At 50.1% G+C, this 22355-nt stretch overlaps 12 protein-coding genes across 12 annotated transcripts; 6 read left to right on the top strand and 6 right to left on the bottom strand.

Annotated features, from left to right (window-relative positions):
- Nucleotides 1-254: 254 nt before the first annotated feature.
- Nucleotides 255-1550, top strand: VFPPC_04004 (transaldolase protein; the record flags this gene model as incomplete). Its single annotated transcript, XM_018283425.1, has 5 exons — nucleotides 255-300; nucleotides 346-530; nucleotides 589-898; nucleotides 953-1106; nucleotides 1154-1550. The coding sequence occupies 5 exons, from the start codon at nucleotides 255-257 to the stop codon at nucleotides 1548-1550; spliced, it is 1092 nt and encodes a 363-aa protein (XP_018144488.1).
- Nucleotides 1551-1602: 52 nt separating this feature from the next.
- On the bottom strand, nucleotides 1603-2152 carry VFPPC_15711 (GCN5-related N-acetyltransferase (GNAT) domain-containing protein; the record flags this gene model as incomplete). The annotated part of the gene is made up of 2 exons (XM_018293464.1): nucleotides 1603-1837; nucleotides 1881-2152. The coding sequence occupies 2 exons, from the start codon at nucleotides 2150-2152 to the stop codon at nucleotides 1603-1605; spliced, it is 507 nt and encodes a 168-aa protein (XP_018144487.1).
- A 40-nt stretch (nucleotides 2153-2192) lies between these two features.
- VFPPC_17769 (hypothetical protein) lies at nucleotides 2193-2552 on the bottom strand (the record flags this gene model as incomplete). Its single annotated transcript, XM_022429455.1, has 1 exon — nucleotides 2193-2552. One exon carries the CDS (start codon nucleotides 2550-2552, stop codon nucleotides 2193-2195), a length of 360 nt encoding a protein of 119 aa, XP_022285507.1.
- Nucleotides 2553-3198: 646 nt separating this feature from the next.
- Nucleotides 3199-4125, top strand: VFPPC_04003 (RADC family protein; the record flags this gene model as incomplete). The annotated part of the gene is made up of 1 exon (XM_018283424.1): nucleotides 3199-4125. One exon carries the CDS (start codon nucleotides 3199-3201, stop codon nucleotides 4123-4125), a length of 927 nt encoding a protein of 308 aa, XP_018144486.1.
- Nucleotides 4126-4759: 634 nt separating this feature from the next.
- On the bottom strand, nucleotides 4760-5393 carry VFPPC_13556 (hypothetical protein; the record flags this gene model as incomplete). The annotated part of the gene is made up of 3 exons (XM_018291331.1): nucleotides 4760-4865; nucleotides 4917-5167; nucleotides 5226-5393. The coding sequence occupies 3 exons, from the start codon at nucleotides 5391-5393 to the stop codon at nucleotides 4760-4762; spliced, it is 525 nt and encodes a 174-aa protein (XP_018144485.1).
- Nucleotides 5394-6723: 1330 nt separating this feature from the next.
- VFPPC_15710 (hypothetical protein) lies at nucleotides 6724-6969 on the bottom strand (the record flags this gene model as incomplete). The annotated part of the gene is made up of 1 exon (XM_018293463.2): nucleotides 6724-6969. One exon carries the CDS (start codon nucleotides 6967-6969, stop codon nucleotides 6724-6726), a length of 246 nt encoding a protein of 81 aa, XP_018144484.2.
- Nucleotides 6970-8007: 1038 nt separating this feature from the next.
- On the top strand, nucleotides 8008-12590 carry VFPPC_04001 (UDP-glucose:sterol glycosyltransferase; the record flags this gene model as incomplete). Its single annotated transcript, XM_018283423.2, has 5 exons — nucleotides 8008-8767; nucleotides 8828-8925; nucleotides 8987-9424; nucleotides 9486-12281; nucleotides 12339-12590. 5 exons carry the CDS (start codon nucleotides 8008-8010, stop codon nucleotides 12588-12590), a joined length of 4344 nt encoding a protein of 1447 aa, XP_018144483.1.
- A 495-nt stretch (nucleotides 12591-13085) lies between these two features.
- On the bottom strand, nucleotides 13086-14067 carry VFPPC_04000 (dienelactone hydrolase family protein; the record flags this gene model as incomplete). Its single annotated transcript, XM_018283422.1, has 3 exons — nucleotides 13086-13605; nucleotides 13670-13742; nucleotides 13830-14067. The coding sequence occupies 3 exons, from the start codon at nucleotides 14065-14067 to the stop codon at nucleotides 13086-13088; spliced, it is 831 nt and encodes a 276-aa protein (XP_018144482.1).
- A 1397-nt stretch (nucleotides 14068-15464) lies between these two features.
- On the bottom strand, nucleotides 15465-15722 carry VFPPC_15709 (hypothetical protein; the record flags this gene model as incomplete). Its single annotated transcript, XM_018293462.1, has 1 exon — nucleotides 15465-15722. One exon carries the CDS (start codon nucleotides 15720-15722, stop codon nucleotides 15465-15467), a length of 258 nt encoding a protein of 85 aa, XP_018144481.1.
- Nucleotides 15723-16697: 975 nt separating this feature from the next.
- On the top strand, nucleotides 16698-17402 carry VFPPC_03999 (hypothetical protein; the record flags this gene model as incomplete). The annotated part of the gene is made up of 1 exon (XM_018283421.1): nucleotides 16698-17402. One exon carries the CDS (start codon nucleotides 16698-16700, stop codon nucleotides 17400-17402), a length of 705 nt encoding a protein of 234 aa, XP_018144480.1.
- Nucleotides 17403-18164: 762 nt separating this feature from the next.
- Nucleotides 18165-18932, top strand: VFPPC_15708 (NADH:ubiquinone oxidoreductase; the record flags this gene model as incomplete). Its single annotated transcript, XM_018293461.1, has 4 exons — nucleotides 18165-18215; nucleotides 18419-18525; nucleotides 18673-18825; nucleotides 18884-18932. 4 exons carry the CDS (start codon nucleotides 18165-18167, stop codon nucleotides 18930-18932), a joined length of 360 nt encoding a protein of 119 aa, XP_018144479.1.
- A 2341-nt stretch (nucleotides 18933-21273) lies between these two features.
- VFPPC_03996 (acetyltransferase (GNAT) family domain-containing protein) lies at nucleotides 21274-22047 on the top strand (the record flags this gene model as incomplete). Its single annotated transcript, XM_018283420.1, has 3 exons — nucleotides 21274-21488; nucleotides 21543-21712; nucleotides 21773-22047. The coding sequence occupies 3 exons, from the start codon at nucleotides 21274-21276 to the stop codon at nucleotides 22045-22047; spliced, it is 660 nt and encodes a 219-aa protein (XP_018144478.1).
- Nucleotides 22048-22355: the final 308 nt, after the last annotated feature.

The following is a 22355-nucleotide window of genomic DNA, read 5'->3' as shown; positions in this document are numbered from 1 at the left end:
TTAAATGGCACTTGCGCCGTTGTGATGAGGAGTAAATATGTTCTTTGTTATTACGCAGCCGCACTGATGTCCTCGTGATCGGTGCGAGGTGTGAGGGGATCGTGGAATGCAATGCTCCGAGGGGTTGATGCTACAGTGAGGGGAAATGACTGTGTATAAAACATGAGGTGATTGACGTTGATGGATTATTACAACTTAGACTCATTTCGTATTCTTACCACATAGAGAGAAATTAATTGCAGGCAATGGGCAACATGGCTGAAGCACAAATTTCATGGCTTCAAAAGCTCGAAGAGCAACGTACGTATACCTTGTAACATGGATAGCTTGTTCTCACATTTGTAGTCGATGTTGATGTCGACTGGATGGATCCCGAATACATCAAGTCTCTGCCTATTAAGCCACACGACCAGACTAGCAACCAGATCTTTGTGGATGTTCAAATGAGCAATGAGTCCAACAGGGAGCTCCTGGCACAAGTTGCGAATGAGCTTAAGGATGAAGGATGGCTTGCGATTTACACAAGAATGGTAGCTACCTCTCACACCTTGTATTTCCTCACATTCTACTGTATACTGACCATTGCAGGCCTGCCTCATGTGCAAGAAGAATATCGACCTTATAAGCGGCCGTGTTCTCCTGCAAACTTCCCCCTCTGAAGCATATAACAAAGAAAAAACGCTTGAACATGCCCGTCTCTATGACGCGGAGTTTGCTCGCGTTGGAATTACCCGTGACAGGTACTGCATCAAAATCCCCTCCACTGGTCCGGGACTCTGCGCCGCCGAGGTTCTAAGCAGAGAGGGAATACCCACCCTGGGTACAGCACTGTTTGGGTTGCCGCAGGCTGTGGCGGCTAGTCAGGCGGGTTGCATCTATATCAGCCCTTATTTCAACGGTATGTTTGGATGGGCTTGAGTTGCGGCATGTTACTGGAACTAATGTTGGGTAGAGGTTCGAACTCACAAGGATAGAAGCGTGTGGACGGATTATGAGGATCCAGCGACGGAGAGTCCCATGTCGGCGAGGGTGTTTAACATTCTAGAGGTGTATAGACGGCTATACAAAGAGACAGGCAAGGAGCAGCCGTTTCTCAAAAACGCAAGGTACCAGCTCTCAACCCACCAAGACAAGCACTCACTGAAAAATGTAGCTTCATCTCTGTCAAGGAAGCAATGGCTTGTGCCCACCTTGGCTGCCACTCTGCCACCCTCGAGAACAAGACTCTCGATGAGCTCGCACTACTTGTATACGACAGTACCAAACAACCAGGAGAAGTGGCCGCCAAACCAATTCACGTTTACAAGTCTCCCAATCCTACGGCCGAGCGAATCCAGAAACTTGCCAGAACTGATCCGCTCTCCCCAGGTGGTTGGAACGATGTCGTGGCAGACACAAGCATCGACTATCTCGCGCACAATGGTGCCGCTCTAGATGACGCTATTGCGGCGGATGCGGTAGCAACGCAGCGTCTCAAAGATGCACTGGATGTATTCGTCAAGGCAGAACAGAGGAGCAAGGCTCGGATTGAAGAAGCTCTGAAGCTGTAATTCTATCGCTGCCTACCATGTACCTAGTATCTTTGATACATCTCAATTTACATTACTGCTTCTCCTCCTTGAAACTATGCTGCATCTCCATCCCTGAAGAAACATACCCGCACTTGACGTAGAAGCCATTCTTGGCGGGATCGCAGTTCAGAAGACTCTTGGTGCATCCGACATTCCTGGCCACTGAGTCGAGGGCATTGATCATTTTCAGACCCAGACCTTTAGATTGGTGGGCCTTTGAGATGCAGATTTCCTCGACGTGGCCTACCGATGCGCGGTTCCAGATACTACTGCCGTTAGTACGGGTCGACGGGAAGGTGAAATACGTACAATTTCTTTTCGATGATGACGGCGCCGGTGCCAACGATGCGGCCCTCATGCTCTATGACGAGGTAGTAATACGGCCCTTTGCCCTGCGTGTCCATCTCATCGTAGCGCTGGTTGAATTCTTCTTCTGTTTGGTCCCCTGTCCATGTGAGGTCGTGGAGACATGTGAGGAAGCCTTTTGCGTAGTCTTGTTTTTGGAGGGGGCGGATGGTGTAGCCGGTGGGGAGGGAGGAGGCTACGTCTTGAGAGATGAGGGATGCGGAGAAGAGGGACATGTTTGCTTGAAGCCGTGACGAGTGTTTGGTGAGGCGGTGGTTATGTGTAGATGATGGGTTGATGTTGGTGATGTTGGTGATGTTGTGTGGTTGGAGTTGAGATTGAGAGGACCGAGATCGCAGGAGGGGTTGAATGAAGTTGATTGAGATTGAGCTTCGGACCCCCACGTTGGCTGCCGAGATTTACGAGAGTGAAGAATGAAGAAGAGGATTTACTGGGAAATGTGTACAACTCTTGGCGTGGATATTGCATCCGAGAACTTCTGTAATTTGTATGTTTTATTAGATTTGGTGTACAACTTGCCAGTTCTTTCTGTCGCGTGCCTTGAGATATCACAGCTGCGGCAAAGGCGCCGATTTGACCGGAGTCTTGCGGATTGACTTGATACTGGGACTTCATGTCTGTAATTGTAAATATCAGCCTAGATAGCTTGAATGCACCCTTTTAATCAAATAGGATGCCGCTTCATAAGAGGTTTAAACTTGGAAGTCTCAAAAAGAGTTGAGTCGTGCAGACAACACACTCTGGCAGATGTACTTGCAACAGATGCTCTCATCGCTAACAATGTTCATCACTGTCGAGACATGATTCCATTTAAAGAGTCGACCTTCTTTTGTCATGCTTGCAAACACTGAAATCACGGTCCTTGACCTCCATCACAAAAATACAAACGTGCTGCGAAAAGTGTGCCGCGACTCACGACGTTGTTACCATCCACAGTAGCAATCTGTGCGCATCATCACCAACCGCCTCATCTTGACTTTGACTCCGCCGAATTCCCAGCAAATTTTACCATTCGCCCAAACTGAATTACGCGCGTTTTTCTTCCATTTCGGTACCTAAATCCCCCCTCTGCGAATTGTCATTGGCTCCAAAATGGGAGCTGAACACGGCTCGATTCCCCCGCGTATTGTCTAGATTTTATATTTCGGCCAAATCCAGCATATAAGCCACCATTTTAGCACAAACCAATCCCCAACTCATTAAACACCCATACTCAAATATCACACTACACAGCGATTACTTCTCTCCAAGTCACAACAAAATGTCTCACCACTCATACACTGGCTCCGGCCCCTACTGCTACGCCAACTCCTTCGCCATGATGATGGGTGCAGATGCCCCGTCCACGGCTGTCATTGAGTTCGCAACCTGCAGCCCCTTTGGCATGGAAGTCATTGGCAAGGAACTCGTCTTCTTTGACCCTTATGCCTGGGACCCAATGCAGTCGTTTGAGGATATGCTCGTGGCTGCGGGGTGGACCTCCAAACTGACCGTTGGCAAAGATGCGGACGATGCACTTGCTTCTTTGAAGAAGGAACTTGAAAAGGGCCCCGTGTTCGTGGGACCCGTTGAGATGGGATACTTGCGATATCAGCCTGGGAATAATGGACCCATGGGGGCGGATCACTACGTTGTTGTGCTTGGGATTGAAGGCGATAGAGTGGACTTGCATGATCCCCAAGGTTTCCCGTACGCAACGATCCCTGTGTCAGAGTTTCTGCAGTCCTGGAAGACTGATTCCCTCGGCTATGGGAAGTCGTACATGATGCGAAGCGAGTTCAAGCAGATCCACAAGTATACGGAGGAAGAAATCATCAGGCGGACTCTTCCCAACGCACGTAAGTGGCTCAGCATGGCGGCTGTAAAAGACAGTGACATGCCCCCAGGCTCATGTGGCAATGCCAAAGCAGCAGAGCGGCTAGCAGAGATTATTCAGACAAATTTCCACCCGGGCGTCAAGAATCCTCTCGTCTACTTTGCAGTGAGGGTTGGTGTGCGGCGTTTGGCGGATGCCGCTACTTGCCTGGAGAGGATTGGGGAAACCGATGCTGCTGGGATTATGGCGAAGCAGGCGAGATTGGTTGGTGCTTTGCAGTATCCTTTGGTGGTGGGTGATAAGGCGGGTGCGGTGAAGATATTGAAGGAGCTGGGACCGACGTATGATGAGCTGCGAGCTGCATTGAAGTGATGTCGTTTTGGATTGTATGTCAGTAGTTGGTTGAACAAATCTTTTACTTCGTCTAGTTAGGTATGAATTGCTAGCTGGTTATGTTGCCATGGCCCGGTTATCATGTGAGTGATGCTTTGACCATCGCTTTGATCAAATTGCTGATCTTGGCGGTATCTATAAACTGAATTGTCCTCTAGACTTCGGAGTGCCCCTATTATATGCATTCCTCTGTGAGTCGTCCCAAGTTAGCCAATATGTGTTATTAAAATTGGTCAAACTCTTCCTTATCTCGCGCCATGTTATAGCTCAGCTATTTGTTTGACCCCAAGTCTACAACCTCAGCACCACCTTGGCGTGACCTTCACATTACAACAGACTTCAAAACGTGCAAACTGTCAGGCAAAATGTATTCAGATTCTTAACATCTAGCTACTCGAGTTAGATTAGCTTATTTGTCACTTATAAGTCCTCTACATTAAAGTCATATAAGTTGGAAACTTTGTCGTTTGACCTACCATTAAACATTACATTCATGTATTCGTATTAAACCTCTCCATGTAGCCGACTCTGTATCATCGTCATTATACTCAGTCTCATTACAGCCCATTCCCATTGTCAACAATTCCATGGCCCTCTCCGTCGAAAGGCGCCATTACATATCGTTAAGAGCCAAAGCATTCGCCCTCAGCACCTTGACTTCTGTATTCTCGCGATGCGTTTCCACACATGCCACTATGAAAAGGCCAATGTGAATAATTCTACCCACGTGAGTCAGTACACTTTCCAGCCCAAAGCAAGAAGTTACCTACGTCGCAATCCCGCCAAAAGCAAGCGCCGCAGAAACCATGGCGTGGATGCGATCTGCTTCCTTCAGGTTCGAGGGATACTCCTCGTCTGTCCAGGCCGTCTCCAGAAGTCCGTTGACAATCTCGAGGGAAAGGTAGGCGAGCGAGATGATCAGGTCCATGCCCACGCGGGCACCAGGCGTTATGCCCCGATGGGTACGCCGCAAGACATAGGATAATGCGTCCGCTGTGGACCATATGATTGAGAGACCGGCCTGCATTTTGTTAGAATTTGTTCCTGTACGCTTGCAACTGTTCTGATGGGAGATGTACCGGAGGTCCGAGGAAGAGCAGCGGAATGACATTGTTAGTCGATGCTGGCTGACCAGTGAGAGCAAGAACCAAGACGCTGCAAACGATAATGGTTATGCGAAGTCCGACGAATGTTTTCCATCCTTGGGAGGAGGCGGGAGCAGTAGGAATACTAAGTTTAGCGTCCATTTTGATGCAAGAAACGATGAAAGAATAACGCAGTTAGAAGCTACCAGGCACAAATTCAATGTAGAATGTTGAGAAACGGTTCCCTCTTAAATGCTTCGTCGCCACTGCAGCCTCAAGTTCGTCTATGGCCCGATTAGCACTGATCGCTGTTCAGGTCTTGGCAATCTACCACCAATTGGCTGTATCGTAGTGATCGACAACAAACTGGAACAAAGATCTGTTAGCGATACCCAAATAGTGTCCCTGGTATGTGTAGGGCCCTTTGACACAGCCCACTTAAGCTTACATTTGACGTCAAGCTGGCTTGGCGTCGTTATTTTGGCAAACAAGTAAGGTTATTGCTTATTTTTGGCGATGGGCTTGCGAATAGCAAGAGGCGATGCGATGATTTACGTTGGAATACTCGGGCTTCGTTGTTTGCCGAAAAGATGGAGTTGGTAAGATGGAACAGGCGGCGTATAATGGCTGCGCTTTTGTAACAGCCGCACATAGTTACCAATTGATTTGGCAGCAGTCGGTCATTATATCATGCTTGTGACAGTCGCCAATGTCTTGGGAACAGTGCCCATTGCTGTCACACGACGAAGACGCAACTTGTGCCACAATGCATAGGACACTAGTGCTCACAACAGCACGAGCCGTGACTTTTTCTCAAGGAAGATTTGCGGTAGCCATTGAGTCGAGGATTATGTGAGCCCAAAAGAAGAATACTCCCGCATCAATGGAACCACTGAGATTGGAATAAACAGCCTGGAGAAGTGGCCTTCCCCTTGGACCCACGTGCCGCGTGCTTCATGAACAATGCCAGAAATGGTGCATTTTGGGGTTGCTGCATGCCAACCCAGGATGACAATACACCCTCAAACTGGGCGACTGCAGTATGACTGGCCGCTGAAACTGAGGTAGAGATCAGGCCGTTCGGGTGGTCTTGGTCATGCGGCTCGACGATGTGATGGCGCATGGGTCAGGTCACGTCTCAAGTTGTGCTGTCCAGTCTGCACATCGGTTGTCAAGTTGGCATGTGACCACCATGTTCGTCGCACCACTTGAACGACAGGACCTGTAGAGAGACTCCAGTGCCGTGGAGGTAAGGTCGACAATTCATAGGAAGAGTGAACCGGCACGCAAATTCATTCATTGTCATTCTGTAATACGTTCGTTCGTGAGCGGTGCGCTGTGAACTCGCATCCACCGATGCCATGGTCTCCATGTTCATGCTCTGATATCACAACACGTCATAGGTGAGGACTTCAGCGCTCCATTCGGCGACATCCAAACATGCTCAACATCAGGACTATGGGGGATAAAGCCGGCGCCTCATCCCCGTCAATCAGACGAGCCGATGAAGTGATCTTCCTAGGTTCCTTGTGCTGACTGATGTGGCAAGCCGATGATATTTTGGGGTTTGAGACTGGTTTGATGTGAAGGTCACCAGCCAGCATCCACACTGCGTCGCCAGACTTCTGTGCGGCTGCTCACACAGTAGAATAGACTCAACTGCTCTGGCTGCTCTCTGTTGGGGCATCCACCTTGTGGCGGAACCATGACGGCCCCAGATTCTCACAGCCTCCAGCATTGTGGTAGGCGCTAATATTGCTCCACATCCCCCAACACCTTGTTGGAATAGACAAACACTTGACAGAGATCAGTGCCCATACTATTGTCGTTCTGCCGACATCAGGCTGCTCGGCTTTTGTGGTATAGTGCCGCTCTCTGTTCGGTGTGAGGTAAATGAATTGTGGTGTGTCGTTGTGGTCTCGCCAAGAAAGTTAGGCAGAAAGAAGGGCTAATGGCTTAGGGCGCAGAACAAAGCGTCAAGCAGCACCAAACCTTGAAAGTAATTTCACAGACTTGTCGACGCTAGAATATACAGCATGAGCGGCATGTGTTCTTGAGTTTGTGTGGTTGTCATTCGCAAGGTGCAAGTGAACATGAGGTCCAGACGAACAGACTCGACCCTGAAGTTTGTTTGGCTTGGTGGTGAGACCACACCCGACTTGAGCAAGCAAGTGCCAGCTCCCCTGCTCCTTCCCTCCCCACCATCAGAGCTTGATACCCACTTGACGTGTTCTTGCCCCTGCTTATCGACTTATCAGAGCTCGTGGTGCTCTGCTCCTGGTCCAAAGTTACAAGGTACTTACCTCCCTTCCATGTTGCTGGACTTTACGCTTTGTGGCCTGGAGGTGCCTGCCCGATTGCATAACATCCAAAGTCAAAGCCAGGTCTGCTTGTGCTCAACCACACAAACCTCAAAACTTTGGCGCCAACCTCTCAAAAATTATCTCGACGTTCCTTGCACTTTCATCTTTGCCCTGAATCTTGCGGGCAAAGCTGCGTATGCCTCTGTGTTCATCGACCTTGGCATCACGCTGGCTCTCTCCATCTGTCTCAGCTTAAGTATACAACATAACGCCTTGCCGTCGACGAACGCCCAGCTCCGCCATTCCGGAATACTACGGCGCCGGGACATCCATACCACCAGCAGCAACCTTCAGTTGCCGGCGCAAGCTGCAACTCGACGCAGCCTTCTTCCTTCTCAACAACCAATACCCGATACTTCGATCGAAACCTCCGTCTCCACCGTCACGTCAACTCCATGGACAGTTTCCCGCCCATGTCGCCCACCAGCGGCGGCGGGTCACGCCTGTCTACTGGAGGTGAAGATAGTGGCGGCCAGAGGCGTGTCAGTCGGAAACTCCAAAAAAAACGACGCGATGATCCCTCGGCGACCTCCCTCGATCTTCCGGAGCCTCTGAAACATGGCGACAGTGATGATGAGGACTCCCCTAATGACCCGGCCTCACAACGCGGTCGAGCCATGTCGGTGAATATGAACCAAAGCATATTCGGTCTCATAGCAGCAGCAGGCTCGAGAGTAGACTTCAACACTCGCTTCGACGACGGCAGCAGCGACGAGGAAGATAGTGAGAACTTGAAAAGCTCCAGTGGTAGCCAGGATCTTTCCCAAACTGTGATACTTCCACCACGAGATAAGGACGCGAGACGAGGTCATAAGAAGAGGCTATCATCCGGCCACAGATTGCTGAAATCGCTCTCTACGCTGCCGAAACGGAAAGGCAAAAAGAAAGAAGTGAGTCGGCTGTCCGCTCCTCCTTTAGATTCGTCCGACGAAGCTCAGGAGACCGTCGACCTTGCAACGTCAACAGTAGCTTTAGAGAAGGAAGACAACAGACTTGCACCAGTAATGAGCCGAATGCTTCGGGCGAGGGCTGAGGTAGCCAGCAGACCTAGCTTCGATTTGGAGAGAAAATCTAGCGATCTAGGTGGAAGTGATGATAGTGATGAGGCCTCTGCATTGGCAAAACGGCTGATGGAAATTTTTGAGTTTGAAGAGCCCGAGCAGGTCATAGAAGGTAAATTGTCGCACCATCATACTCCAAGATGGTGATTCGTGGCTAACAATCTTGTCTCAGAATACCCTTGTTGGTTATTACAGAGTGTGCTCCTTCAGGGCTTTCTCTATATCACGGCAAAGCACATTTGCTTTTATGCGTATCTTCCCAAAAAGGCTGTAAGCTCTCTACCCAAAAGTCAAGCCATTCCATTTTGTTGCACGCGCTAAACAAAAACAGCACGTCGTGGCCAAGTCTGGCTACTTATCGAAGAGTGGCAAGCGCAATCCCAAGTATCATCGATACTGGTTCCGCTTAAAGGGTGATGTTCTATCGTACTACCGGGACTCCACCAATCTTTACTTCCCTCACGGCCAAATTGACTTGAGATTTGGCATTTCGGCCAACGTGGTAGACACAGACAAAGACGGCCTGCATTTCAACGTTGTCACCAGCCATCGGACTTACAATTTCAGGGCCGATAGTGCTCCAAGCGCCAAGGAGTGGGTCAAGAGCCTGCAACGGGTTATATTCCGGAGTCACAACGAGGGCGACAGTGTCAAAATTTCACTACCAATCGACAATATTATTGATGTTGAAGAAACTCAGATGATGGAATTTTCGGAGACGTGCAAGATTCGAGTAATTGATAACGATGAAACATATGCCATTGATGAGGTTCGTATTTTGGGTGTTTCTAAACGCGGCCGGTAGGAACTTTAGCTGACAGATTTTGCAGTACTTCTTTTCCTTCTTCAACTTCGGAAAGGAGGCCATCAATGTGTTGAAAATCTTGGTCGATGGTGCTTCATCCAACAACAGAACCCCCGGAAAGGTCATTGCTGAGCAAGAATTACAACACCTGCAACAGCCTAAGCAGCACTCCAGTAGCCAGCCGTCCCGCCAGATCTCACCACATCCAGCAAAGGCGCCTACTCACCAAAGCATCCACGTCGATAAGATCCGAACTGCCAAGCTACCTGAGTCCGTTAAAGCTACTCTTTCTCCCATGTCACCTCATTCGGCGAACCCTAGCCCGCGAGCCAGCATGGAGTGCTCCTCGAGAACCAGCTTGGATGCCATCCGGCATATGGGGCGGCGAAGCCATGAAGTGTCCAGCATGATACGTGAGCAAAGCCCTAGAAGGAGTTTCAGTGGTCATCGAAGAACACAGAGCACACGACGTGGGGATGAAAAGAAGGACAGGCATATAATGGAATCATCCGACTCAAATCTACAGTCATCCACTGAAGACCCAAGTTTCTCCAACTTGACCATCTCCGTGGCCACCGAAGACCCTTCAGCGAGTCAAATCTTGAAGGGTAGCGAAGTGTTTCACAGTCCAACGATGCGCCGATCGGATGCCTCCAGTCAGTCCACGGACGCCAAAGAGGAGGAATTACACAGAGAGTCGGAATCGTCCATTCCCGCAGAGTCGATGAGCATGAAGCATGCGGCTACAACGGGACACATGGGTCAACTTGGATATCATGGGCAGGGAATGGGACCCCGGTCGACGACTCCTACGCTCCAGAGTATCACCAAGATGGGATCATACCCTTTGCAGCGTGCTGGTGCGTTTGCTGACTACTTGAATAAAACAAGCAAGCGAATGAGCTCCCTTCTTGCAACGGAATCTATGGGATACGTTGAAAAGGTCTCAGGAATGTGGAAGGGAGGTCGTAAGCACTATGGAGAACCGGCCGGACTTCGACCTGATGAGGACGAACTCGAAGAGGACTCTGACGGCAAGATTCAGACTTCTATGGAGCGATTCAGGGCTCATTTTGCTCTACCCGAATCTGAAAAGCTTCAAGCGACTTACTTTGGGTGTATTATTCGGGTATTGCCTCTGTATGGCAAAATTTACATCAGTGACAGGTCGTTTTGCTTCCGCAGCCTACTTCCCGGCACAAGAACGAAGTTGATTCTTCCACTCAAGGATATTGAAACCGCTCATAAGGAGAAAGGTTTTCGACTTGGGTATTCTGGTCTCACCATCGTAATTCGTGGGCACGAGGAACTCTTCTTTGAGTTTAGCCAGGTCGATGTACGTGATGACTGTACTGTGACCTTGCTGCAAAGCCTGGAGACAAACCGTTACCTCAGAGAAGCAGGCATCCTTCACCAAGAAGACCATGAGGAAGAAGACCAAGCCATGGCCGAACGAGACGCTCTCAAGTCAGCTAGACAGGAAGACTTCCCCCAGCATGAGATTCTTCCCCCTCAGCAAGCAGACTCCCAACCAAACGCCCCTACGATTCTCATGGACGAGACGGACGGCTCGTTCCTCAACTTCAAACCGCCGCAGCCGATGAAGATTACATGCCTGACTATTGGGTCCAGGGGGGACGTTCAACCATACATTGCTCTTTGCAAAGGTCTACTGGCAGAAGGGCATAAGCCTCGAATTGCCACCCACGCCGAGTTTCAAGGGTGGATCGAGTCTCATGGCATTGAGTTTGCTAAAGTTGAAGGTGACCCTGGCGAGCTCATGCGGCTGTGCATTGAGAATGGCACCTTTACCATCTCATTCCTTCGAGAAGCCAATTCGGCATTCCGAGGCTGGCTCGATGAATTGCTTGATTCTGCATACCAAGCATGCCTGGGTTCAGAGCTCCTCATCGAGTCGCCTTCGGCAATGGCTGGTATTCACATTGCGGAGAAGCTGGGTATCCCATACTTCAGGGCTTTCACTATGCCCTGGACCAGGACCCGAGCGTATCCGCACGCCTTTATCATGCCGGAGCACAAGATGGGCGGTGCTTACAACTACATGACTTATGTCATGTTTGACAACATTTTCTGGAAAGCTACAGCGCAACAAGTCAACCGTTGGCGCAACAAGACACTTGGTCTTCCCAACACGAGTTTGGAGAAGATGCAGCCCAACAAAGTACCTTTTCTCTACAATTTCAGTCCCAGCGTCGTTGCTCCACCGCTCGACTTTTCGGACTGGATTAGAGTCACGGGGTACTGGTTCCTGGATGAGGGTGGTGAATACGAGCCTCCGAAGGAACTGTCCGACTTCATCAAAAGGGCCAAGGACGATGGAAAGAAACTTGTGTATGTGGGTTTCGGCTCCATCATTGTGAATGACCCTGCCAAGATGACGCAAGAAGTCATTGATGCCGTCCTCAAAGCCGATGTTCGTTGCATTTTGTCCAAGGGTTGGTCAGATCGAATTTCACCAAAGGATGATCCTGCCAAGCCGAGACCTGATGAGCCAGAAATGCCGCCTGAAATCTTCGTCATCAAGTCTGCGCCACATGACTGGCTGTTCCGACAAATTGATGCCGCAGCCCATCACGGTGGTTCAGGAACAACCGGCGCCAGTTTGCGAGCAGGTATTCCGACAATCATTCGGCCGTTCTTTGGCGACCAATTCTTCTTTGCGAGCCGAGTTGAGGATCTCGGTGTCGGCGTTGGCCTGAGGCGATGGGGTGCCAACAGTTTTGGCAGAGCTTTGTGGCAGGTGACGCGAAACGAGCGAATGATTGTAAAGGCTCGTGTGCTTGGAGAGCAGATTCGCAAGGTATGCACTGCACTGTTTCAACAATATTCTGCGGCTTGGAAACTAACAATCATGTAGGATAAGGGGGTTGACACTGCCATTCAAAACATATACCGCGATCTCGAATATGCAAAGAGTCTCATCAAACGTAAGGCTAAACAGAATGGCCAGCCGGATGCTGAAGAAGATGAAGACACCGAAGAGAGCTGGACTTTCGTCGGGACAGACGAGCCTGATCCTGACATGGTCACCAAGAAACTAAGCGAAGGGCTCGGCGGCTTGAGCCCACAGAAGAGTTTGGGCAGTCAGGCAATTAAGGCATCATCATAACTGTTGAGCGATGCCTCTCAACTTGTAGCTGGGTAAGAATGCCCATTCATGCAAGCGAGGAGCTCTAGTTTCTGAGTGACCTACTTAAGAATGAACGTTGAGGGTAATGGATACTGAATTAATTGATAGTCTTACGAAGCACATGATTAATTTGGTATATGGACATGGGCATAACAACGCCGCATCATACAATAGTCTTTGGAGTATAGATTACATGGCATGATAGACAAGACTAATACCTGGAATAATACACCTATCCCTTCTACTGTTTGAACGTCGCAGAGTATTGTTTGTCATTCAAGGACTCCAGTCCCTTAACGGATCCTGCATACAATTGAAGAAAACCACTCTCTATGGGTGAAAAAGAACTGGCCCATATGTCAATCGCATTCAATATCATTTGGTATCGCTAGCATCTCCAACGTGCAAAACAAGCGCAAAATGAACCCCTCACAGACTGACTACATTGTGCTCAATTTCAAGAAACATCGCCCTTCACGCCGGTACTTTGAAATGAGACGTGAACCATGCAATGGCTTGGTCCTCAGCAGCGGCTGCTTGTGCAGCAACATCCGGGACTTTGAGGTCAGCACGGACACAGAAACCATGACCCGTCTTGTCATAAACCCGGGCTTCACCCTTGAACGAGTCAGGGAAGGACGTCACGATCTTCTTAATTTGCTCGGCTTGCTTGAGCGAGACTTGGTTGTCATCTTCTGCGCAGGCAAAGGACACTGGGCGCTTAATCTTTTCGATCTCAGCGGGGATCTTGAGCATGCTGGGGTGACCTGTGAATCCTGCGTCGATAAGGGGCTGTCCGTTTATTTCGTCGCCGTGTGCGAGTGTCACGGTATGCTTCCCACCCCAGCAGAACCCGGCGGCGCCGATGGATAGGGTTTGGCCTTGTTCCTTACGGAGTTGTTCGAAAAAGCCTTTTACCACTGGATACGTCTTGCCTGGGTAGCATCGGAGGAAAAAAGGGACCACTGCGAAGAGTGCTTGAACGAGGGCGAAGCTAGATGAGAGATGAGAGTTTAGATGACGTACACGACCGTGTCATGCTGGAGAAAGTTGCTTACAGACGAGTGAAGGGATTGCCTGGAGCGAGAGCGGTTTGCATGTTGAATAACATGGATACAGGTGCCGCGGCGCCTGTGAATACCAGTAGTGTTAGTCCTATCGTGCAGTGATATGTGTTATGACTGCAGACAAAGTCGTCTGTTGTGATGCGTTACCCACCATTCATGAAGTCGGGCAAGTAGACTTTAAAGTCGCCCTTCTCGGCGTAATTATCCGCGAGGATGCGATTGTTTGGAAAATCCCAGCCAAATGCATCTGGAATAATGACAATGATGCCTTTGGCGGGTTTGCCGTTCGGTGGCTCACTCACATATGTGTCGAGACCATAGAGATTGATGACTTTGCCTTTGGTTGAGCCTTCGTGGATCTGGCCGCGGAAGCAGTCTGGGCACGACATGGTGAATTGATGCCAATCGCAGTTTTCAGCAACAACTAGGGTATCGATGAAATTGGTTCATTCATAGCACTGCCAAGAGGAGGCTCGGTTGGCACTTATTATGCATGCTTCGGTATGCAATCCCGTGCTTGGAGGTAACATCTAGCCGACTTTCGACTATTCGGTGGCTAATCGGCACCGAATGCCGATTACGCTATACGATCGCATCAATTGATCTCCAAGGCCCGACGGACAGGACGAAAGGTCCTAACGCCGGGATTGGTTGGTCAATAGCAGCCACCGGATTTCAATCAGTGCCAAGCGTGATGGATGGGCTGATGGAGCTTGGAGCTGCTCTGAGCTTGAGTGGGCCATCCCAGTGGGAATCCTGCCGATTGTTCGACAATATGGGGTCTGCGATGCAGCAAAGCGATTACTTCATGACATGATGATCCGAATCTTGACAAAAGTACGGAGTATATGCGACGTTTTCGGATTGCTCTCACAGAATGATGAATAGAAAGAAATTTCTTGATTGCACGACAGTCGGAAGATGCGAGAGCTCGTGATTCTGTCAGCTCTGGTGCTGCCATGGTGCGTCGGATGCCATAATTGGCCAGGCTACCGATAAATTTGCGAGTCCTACACCATGTCCAGAGTTTAGAAAGCAATCAAGATGGGAAAAGTCGCATGTCAAATTGAGCGCGAACACGAGTAGTAGCTGAAAATCGCACAGTATCCCTGCTTCAGCCCAAAGGACCCGAATCATCGAAACGACGCCCAATCCCCTCAACATTTGAGGGGTCATGTTGAAGCGTTGACTCTTGAGCTTCTGGTTCTTGCCTGTTTCATGTGAAAATGGCCCAACAAGCGGAGGCGTGAGGAAGCTGCAGGGGCTTGCTCCTTCCAGCTGTCTGGCTCCAATGCAGCTTGCAGCGAACACGGAGCACATTGACATTTCATGGCATGGAGAGAGGAGGGGGACCAAACAGCTCAGCAGTGGCATCGAACCTGTCCAGTCATCAACAGATAGTCAGTCACATCTCCAAATCCAAATCCATAACCAAACCAACCCCCCACCTGCATCGCATCACGGATGTGTGTATCGTTGCACAACGGCATTTTGCCAACTGCATCAAACAAGCAGGCTTTTGCCGTCCCGTTCTCCCTGTTGCGCCGACCGGCTATATCGACCTCGTTCCATCGGACAGCCACCCGCAAGCAAACATGCACGAGTCAATTGCTTTTGGCGGCTTTCAGCGGGTCAAGGACTCGAGTGAAACTCACAACTTCACAAGTGACGTCAAAGGCATGGCATGAACGACACCACAAAGGCGTGTAATTGGAACCTCAGCAGCATCTACTAACGCCATCAAACACCTCCCCGGATGAGATGCCTGCCATCACATGCATTGCTGTCAGCCCTCTGTTTGTTTGGTGGCAAAACACCCTGCATCCTCCAGACTCCCGGCTTGACTGGGGGGGTTGCATTGAGCAGGCAGTGTGCTCTGGATGAGGCATATTCTCACCGCAGCCAGCTTCATTTTGTTTTCTTTTGGGCAGCCTGGAGGAGACCGCGCAAATTTGGACAAACAGATGGTCAGATCGGGGAATTGCCCGAAGCCTCCTTCATAGCGGTGAACAGATCCCAAGCTCTGTGCCCTTTTCGCAGGCATTTGCTTCCTATTTTGCTTACTTGTGGCAGATCTCTAATGCGTCAAGCCTGTCCGTTCGCAACCAAACTCGTCAAGCAACCCCCCACGCTCACAGTCCTCCCCAGACATTCACTCAGATGTTCCCCAAGACCGTCTTGGACCTGGATCTTCATCCTCTCTCCACGGCCCCATCTCCGCCCCAAATTTGGCCCAACCAGTGTTCTTGTGTGCATACGTTGTGGTGCCCATCACAGCCTGGCGTGGCGCTATCCTCGGGCGGCGGCCAACGAAACCCAAGTTCCGCTGCTGAGGCTCCAATCACAAGCCATTTTACTAGCTTTCCAATCTTAGCCTCCAGATGCAACAAGGTGCAACAAGGCGATTGCCTTGCATTGCGGCCCGGTTAATACAGGCATGAGTTTGACTTTCTGCAACTTGCCGCTCAGGCGCCCCAGCCAAGAGAGGCTTTTATCTGTCGCGTGTGGTTTGGGTATTGTTACTGGGCAGTCAAACAGTCTGTCTTTTGTCAAACTTGATATTTAGGGACGGCAGGCCCCCCCAGACGGCCATGCCGGAGCTTGTTCCTCTTGCTCTGACTCCGGCCGAGCTTATGTGATTGACTCACATGAATCAGAGTTCTCCTGAGCTGCGTGCCCGTCATGTATTTGACACTCAGCGTTTCTCTTTTCCATTGACCTTCCAACATCTCCTTCGCAACTTCACTTCCATCAGGAGCTGAGTTGGATACGGCCTTTGGCCCTTGATCGATCTCCAACTTCATCCGGCCGATATGCCACCTTCAATCAAGGGTCTCTGCATCTCAACGATTTCTAGCCATCCATGGATGATCCATTAAACGGTGTTACGCCTGTTCCATTATGTCACTGTTGTGACGTGTACTAAATCTCAAGACTGAACGCTTATATGACATCACTTACCAACACAAACACCGGCCGACACCAGTCCAAACAAAAACACCAATGCCAAACAACCACCATGGAGTGGCGCCCATATCCATATCCAACGGACAAATCCCCCCTGGAAGGCACCACCGCTCAACATGAAGAAGAGTGGCTTCACGCAGCCCATACAGATCCCATCTTCGCCCACCCCATCGGTTACAAGGACATAACCGAAGCCATCAAGCTGGAGCTCCTGCAAAGAACCTTTTGGCCGTCCCTAGTATCGTGGGTCGAGGCCCGTCAAGAAGTCCTCCCAAGTGGCGAAATCTTGGGTGGCTGGTCTCGCGCCGATATGTACGGAATGATGGACTGGTACCGCCTCTGCTTCAACATGACTTCCCGATACGAAGACGCCGTAGCCGCCCATGAAGACGGAATATGGCGAACTGTAATTCTCACTTCGCCATGGTGGGACTGGCCTGAATTCGCCTATTTATATGTGAAGACTATCCGAGACGATAAGGGTGTTCCTCAACGGGATGCGAACGGCCGTATAAAAAGAGAGATGAGAGACCCATATGATGACAAGCTCGAAGACGAGTTTATGGATATCTGGGAGCGGGTGGCCAACACTCGACCTTTGAGGAAGCATCCCAATGGAAGGGTTTTCCTACCATGCGATAGACCTACAATTTCCAAGGCAGCCACCACTGGAGCAGCCATTGCCGCTAAAGCGAATGGGAATGGAGTTGGTTCAAACGTTCCTAGTAGAACAGCCACACCGCAGGCTGCGAGGTGATTCAAGAAGTGGACTGATATGGGCGTTGTTGTCCTGATGCTTGAAGATGCTGAACATGCTTGAAGTTGACAGTTATTGAAGATGTACATTGTATTGTTTTGCCTACGACAGCTATGAGAAACGACAGAATCTGAATAAATAGACTCATATATTAAGATACACGCATTTGGAGCAAGTTTGGGTCATTTGGAAGTTTATTCTTTCAAGCTGAATGAATTTAACCAAATTTCTACGATTTCGCAACAATTCAGGAAAGGTGTTTAGAAATTCCACACGTTTCTGGAAGTAGTTTGGGCGGCAGGCAAAAGATCCGAAGCCAGACTGGAGAGCACTATTCCAACCAAACGCCAAGCAAAAGCCCACCACACCTTGCGACAGAAACCAAAACCCAAGAAGTCTGTTACGCCCCAGATTCCAAGATATTTCTGCCTAATAAAAGGCGAAATAGTCTTAGTCTTATGGAAACATTCACCGAACTGCTCAAATCTCGCAAAGCGTAGGGTAAGCTACATGGCCCCACTTCTTACATAATCATCGCCAGCCAGTCATCGTCAACGCAAAACAATCGCCTCGCATCCGCCTCCAACATCACGAACCCATCAAGGGCACCGCAAAGAAACAGCAATTCGGAGGCAGGCCGGCACCGTGCGATACCCCCAGCCCTATTTCGTACGATCACGACCGGTTATACTTATACGACACTCAATTGACTCCCGTCGACCTTGATTCGAGACCGATCCGCGATACGCAAACTTCATCACGATGGCGCAGGATATGCCCCCCAGGGGCGGGTATGAGCCCGTCCAGTACAAGGTACGTGGATGGCGACGAATGTTTTTGCATTCAGGATGCGATTGTCCCGGGTATCTCTGGCTAGGCGCACTTGAAGGCTGCCGACTTGGTCAAGTGGCCTGGCTGAGGAGCAAGATCGGGTGGGCTGGAATGGAATCAACGGGCAATTGGCATCTTGAATGAAGTCTGATCTAGATTCTGCGGAGCTCTAACATGGAAAATAGCGAAATCTGCCTGCCAAAGGGTTCCGTCCCGGCGTCTTACTGCTCGGAGTTGGTGCCGTCATGGGATTTGGCTGGTACAAGCTGATTGGAGGTATTCGTGAGGCCAAGTACGTTTTCCTCGGTGCTCCCAACACCATACCTTGACAGTCGAAACGAATATCGGCGGTATCTATTGAACGGACGAACCGGCCATTTGTAGATGCGAACAAAGCCGACAAAGCATTGAAGATGAGTCCGTTGCTGACATAAAGTAGCGAGCTGGCCCGTGAGAAGATGTGGGCTCGTATCAACCTGATTCCCCTCCTGCAAGCCGAAGAAGACCGCGACCAGGTCCGAAGATACTGGGCCGACCAGAAGCGCGAGAAGGAGCTGCTGGGCGAGAACACCAAGGTTTACAACAACGAGAGGTGCGTTTTGCCGTTTGGAGTTGTTGATGGAGGGAATGTATACTGACACTTAACATAGCCGATTTGTGCGACCGACGTTTGCCGTTTCTCCTGCGCCTTCGAAATAGGTGCTCATCGATGGGATCACTGGGGAAAAGCGGAGGATGGAAAATGTGGGAAACGTTTTGTACATATATTTGATGAAATGGGATGGGAGATGGGGTCTATCGAGAAGCGATGAGACACGTTGCTGGCTAGATTAAGAGCAATCAATCTTGTGTTCCAGTACCGATATGGCCTGAGTGACGATGATACCCAAAAGGAATAAATGCTTGCTGACAATTGAAATAATAGCTGGGATACAAGAAAGTCGGGAATTTCTACAGAAATGCAGACGAATGACAAAGTCCACCCGAACGCCGAGCCATGCTAATTACCTACGCTAATGAAACTCACGCCTCAACGCTGACTTCGCTGACAGTCCACTCCCACAACTTGGTCATCAGCTCATCATCCCAGCACTTGGCATCACCAGCATCAGCGACACCTACCGGCACAAAGAATGCAACCTTGTCCTTCTTACAATAAGATCCTGCACCGCCCTGCATCTTCTCCTCTACATCGTTCCCAGTCGCCGCCCAAAGCGTGTTGAAACATCCCTGCCGGGGCGTCATGAAACCCAGAGGACTGGATGCCCGCACGAGCAAACGATTCCAAAATGTCAAGTTATTGACGAGGTCGGTTCCCACGACGCCGGGATGCACGGCAATGCTGGTGATTTTGGGATACCGCTTGCCCAGTTCCCTTGCAAACAGGATATTCGCTAGCTTGGATTGTCCGTAGCGCACCCATGGACCTAATATTGGAAACTGGTTCGCATCACGCAGCCCGTCGAAGTCGATGCCCGTGCTTGGATGGCCCCGGTATCCTAGGGATGTGAGCGCTATGAAGCGTACATCGCTGGCTGGCTGCTCTGCTGTGCGCTCCATGACGTCTAGGAGATGCAGTGCCAGGGCGGCATTGCCAACGTGGTTGGTGCCGAATTGGACTTCGTATCCGTCTTTGGTGACTCCAGGGTCTCCGGCCATGATGCCTGCGTTGGCGATGAAGATGTCTAGGCGGGAGGAGGAGGCGGTGAATTTGTCCGCCGCGGCGCGAATGCTTTCAAGTGAGGTGTGGTCGCATTCTAGAAAGGTGATGCGACTACTTGAGCCGAGGGCTTCGGGGGATGAGCAGCTGGTGATGAGAGATTCGGCGGATTGGCGGTTGCGGCCTGTGAAGTAGATGTGGGCTGGGTTGTGCTTGGCGAGCTCGAGGATGGCTTCTTTGCCAAGTCCACCAGTTCCTATTCATGTTTTAGGAATGCGAGCGAGTTGAATATGGATTTTTTACTTACCACCCGTGATGAGAATGACTTTGTTTGCGAGGTCCGGGATCTCTTTGTCGGGATCGTAGACACGAGGTGACATGTTGGCTGGTAGGTGGTGGGTGATGTGTGGAGGGAGTGTCTGATGCCTCGTGATATGTATCAATGTGTTGCCGTACTTTGCAATGATGTCTCTTGGTGGGAATGTTGGTGATAATCCTGGTAACGTTTTCAACGTTATTCCCAAGATCCTGGGCATGCCTCTGTCTTTATAAAAAGTCCTCGGAACCAATGACTGATCCAATTGTTTAACTCAACGATGCCAATTTTGGTGCAATACTCATCGTCCCGCTTCTCGAAGACCCTTCTCACAGACCTTATCGCTTAGCCCGTCGATTTGGTCCGATTGAGGCGTCGCTAGTTCCCTAGTGGGAAGTCGGGGCTTTCGGCCGTGCCCGATCACACCGTCCGGGGAGGTCTTTTGGTGCAAGGCCATGTTGTTTGGTAACCAGCTATATCGCGGATAGGTGTGGGGAACGTGGGAACATGTTAAGAAGGGTTGATAAGTTATCCCGCATGCCGTCAATGTGGACTGATTAAGCTACCATTGCGACAATGCGGAGCGACGGCTATAACGAAGACTGCCCTTTCTTATACCAACGGCGGGCGGAAGTCGTCAAATGCGAGTCACGGGATGGGGCTATTGCTAATATTGTGTCTGGGACGGAACCCGAACCCAGTTAACCCTGAAATTAGGAGGTAGCTTGGACACTGGTGATGTGTTGGTGATTTGGACGAGATTCTGGTCTTGTCTCAATTATTCCCCAATGTGTGGAAATAGTGATTGGAGCCTGGTTATTGCGAGGGTCGCAATGAGGATGTCCCCTGTGAGGACAGACAGTGATTGACTGGTGAAGCACCCAATTTTGGACAGTTGCATTCGGACATGGAAGCGATTGGCCCGGAGTTTTGTGTTCTCATGCACAACATATCGAAAGACATGCGGCCTTTATTGAAAGACTTTGCACTCTGGGCAACCTCCTTCAACTCCGAGATCACAAGGCCACACGTGAACACACGCCGAGGCGAAAGGAAGAACAAACATGGACGCCGATTTCGTCATCAGAGACGCAAAGCAAGAGGACCTCGATGCTATTGCGCTGCTCATTGCAAGGTCGTATGATCAGCTTCCGCTTTGGAGGCTCATGGTCCAAGACGTGGAACCGGCAGCGCTACATGTGCTCTTGCTCAACTTCACACGGAACAGATTCAGGCAGCCGATTTACAAGTATTTCGTAGCCGTAGATGCGGCAAATAGGTACGCCGATTGAATGCCAAGGATTCAGAACGGCCCATTGCTAACATGTCTCAGCACCATTGCGGGCTGTACCGGGTTGTCCTTGCCGAGAAGAGATGAGGAAGGCGAGTCCGAACTTGCAGGAGAATGGCCAACGGGCATGAACGAGGCGCTCGCAAACCGGTTCTTTGGTCCGTTGGTGACACAAATCAAAGACTATGGCTATGACCCAAAGTTGCATTTTCGTATGAAAGCCTCTTGATAAATGTACCATTTGGTCACTATAGCTAAGGTGTTTTACTCAGGCCGAGCAGGGACTTTCATTGCGCCAGAGTATCAGAAACGAGGACTCGGTACACGGCTAACTCGCCACTGCAATGCAATTGCTGACGAAGCGGGAAGCTCGACGTACGTTACTGCCATAAGCGAGGTGGCGTTGTATATGTTTGAGAAGGAAGGATTTGCCAAACTTGGGTCTCTGGATACCAATCTGGAGGAGTTTGGCGGGCAAGAGCTGCTGACTAGATCGTATGCGTGTTGTCGAGTGCATGTGGTAAAGCCTCGAGACAGAAGTGTTTGATTTGAGTAGGTGCTACGTACGAGACAGTGCGAGGTTGGCCAGCTTCTGAATGCGAAACGAGGTACGCGATGCAACACCATTTGAGCTTTGTTGCTGTCCTAGATTTTAAGGTTAAGGCATAGTGCTGGACTCTAGTATAGTGCTAGAATCTAGTAAAGTGCCAGTATAGAAATACCTTTAACCACACTGTAAACGAGTGGACACTTGGATATGTTCAAATACCTTTGACACACGGACTGCATGTGGCTCGCGAACTGATCAAATCTTGCTCTGGTCTGCACTTGCCATATGGCACCGTATCAGACATA

This window comes from Pochonia chlamydosporia, chromosome 3, assembly GCF_001653235.2.
Source record: "Pochonia chlamydosporia 170 chromosome 3, whole genome shotgun sequence".
Classification (NCBI taxonomy): domain Eukaryota; kingdom Fungi; phylum Ascomycota; class Sordariomycetes; order Hypocreales; family Clavicipitaceae; genus Pochonia; species Pochonia chlamydosporia.
Note: the sequence above shows the minus strand (reverse complement) of the source record. Positions and strands in the feature narration are given on the sequence as shown.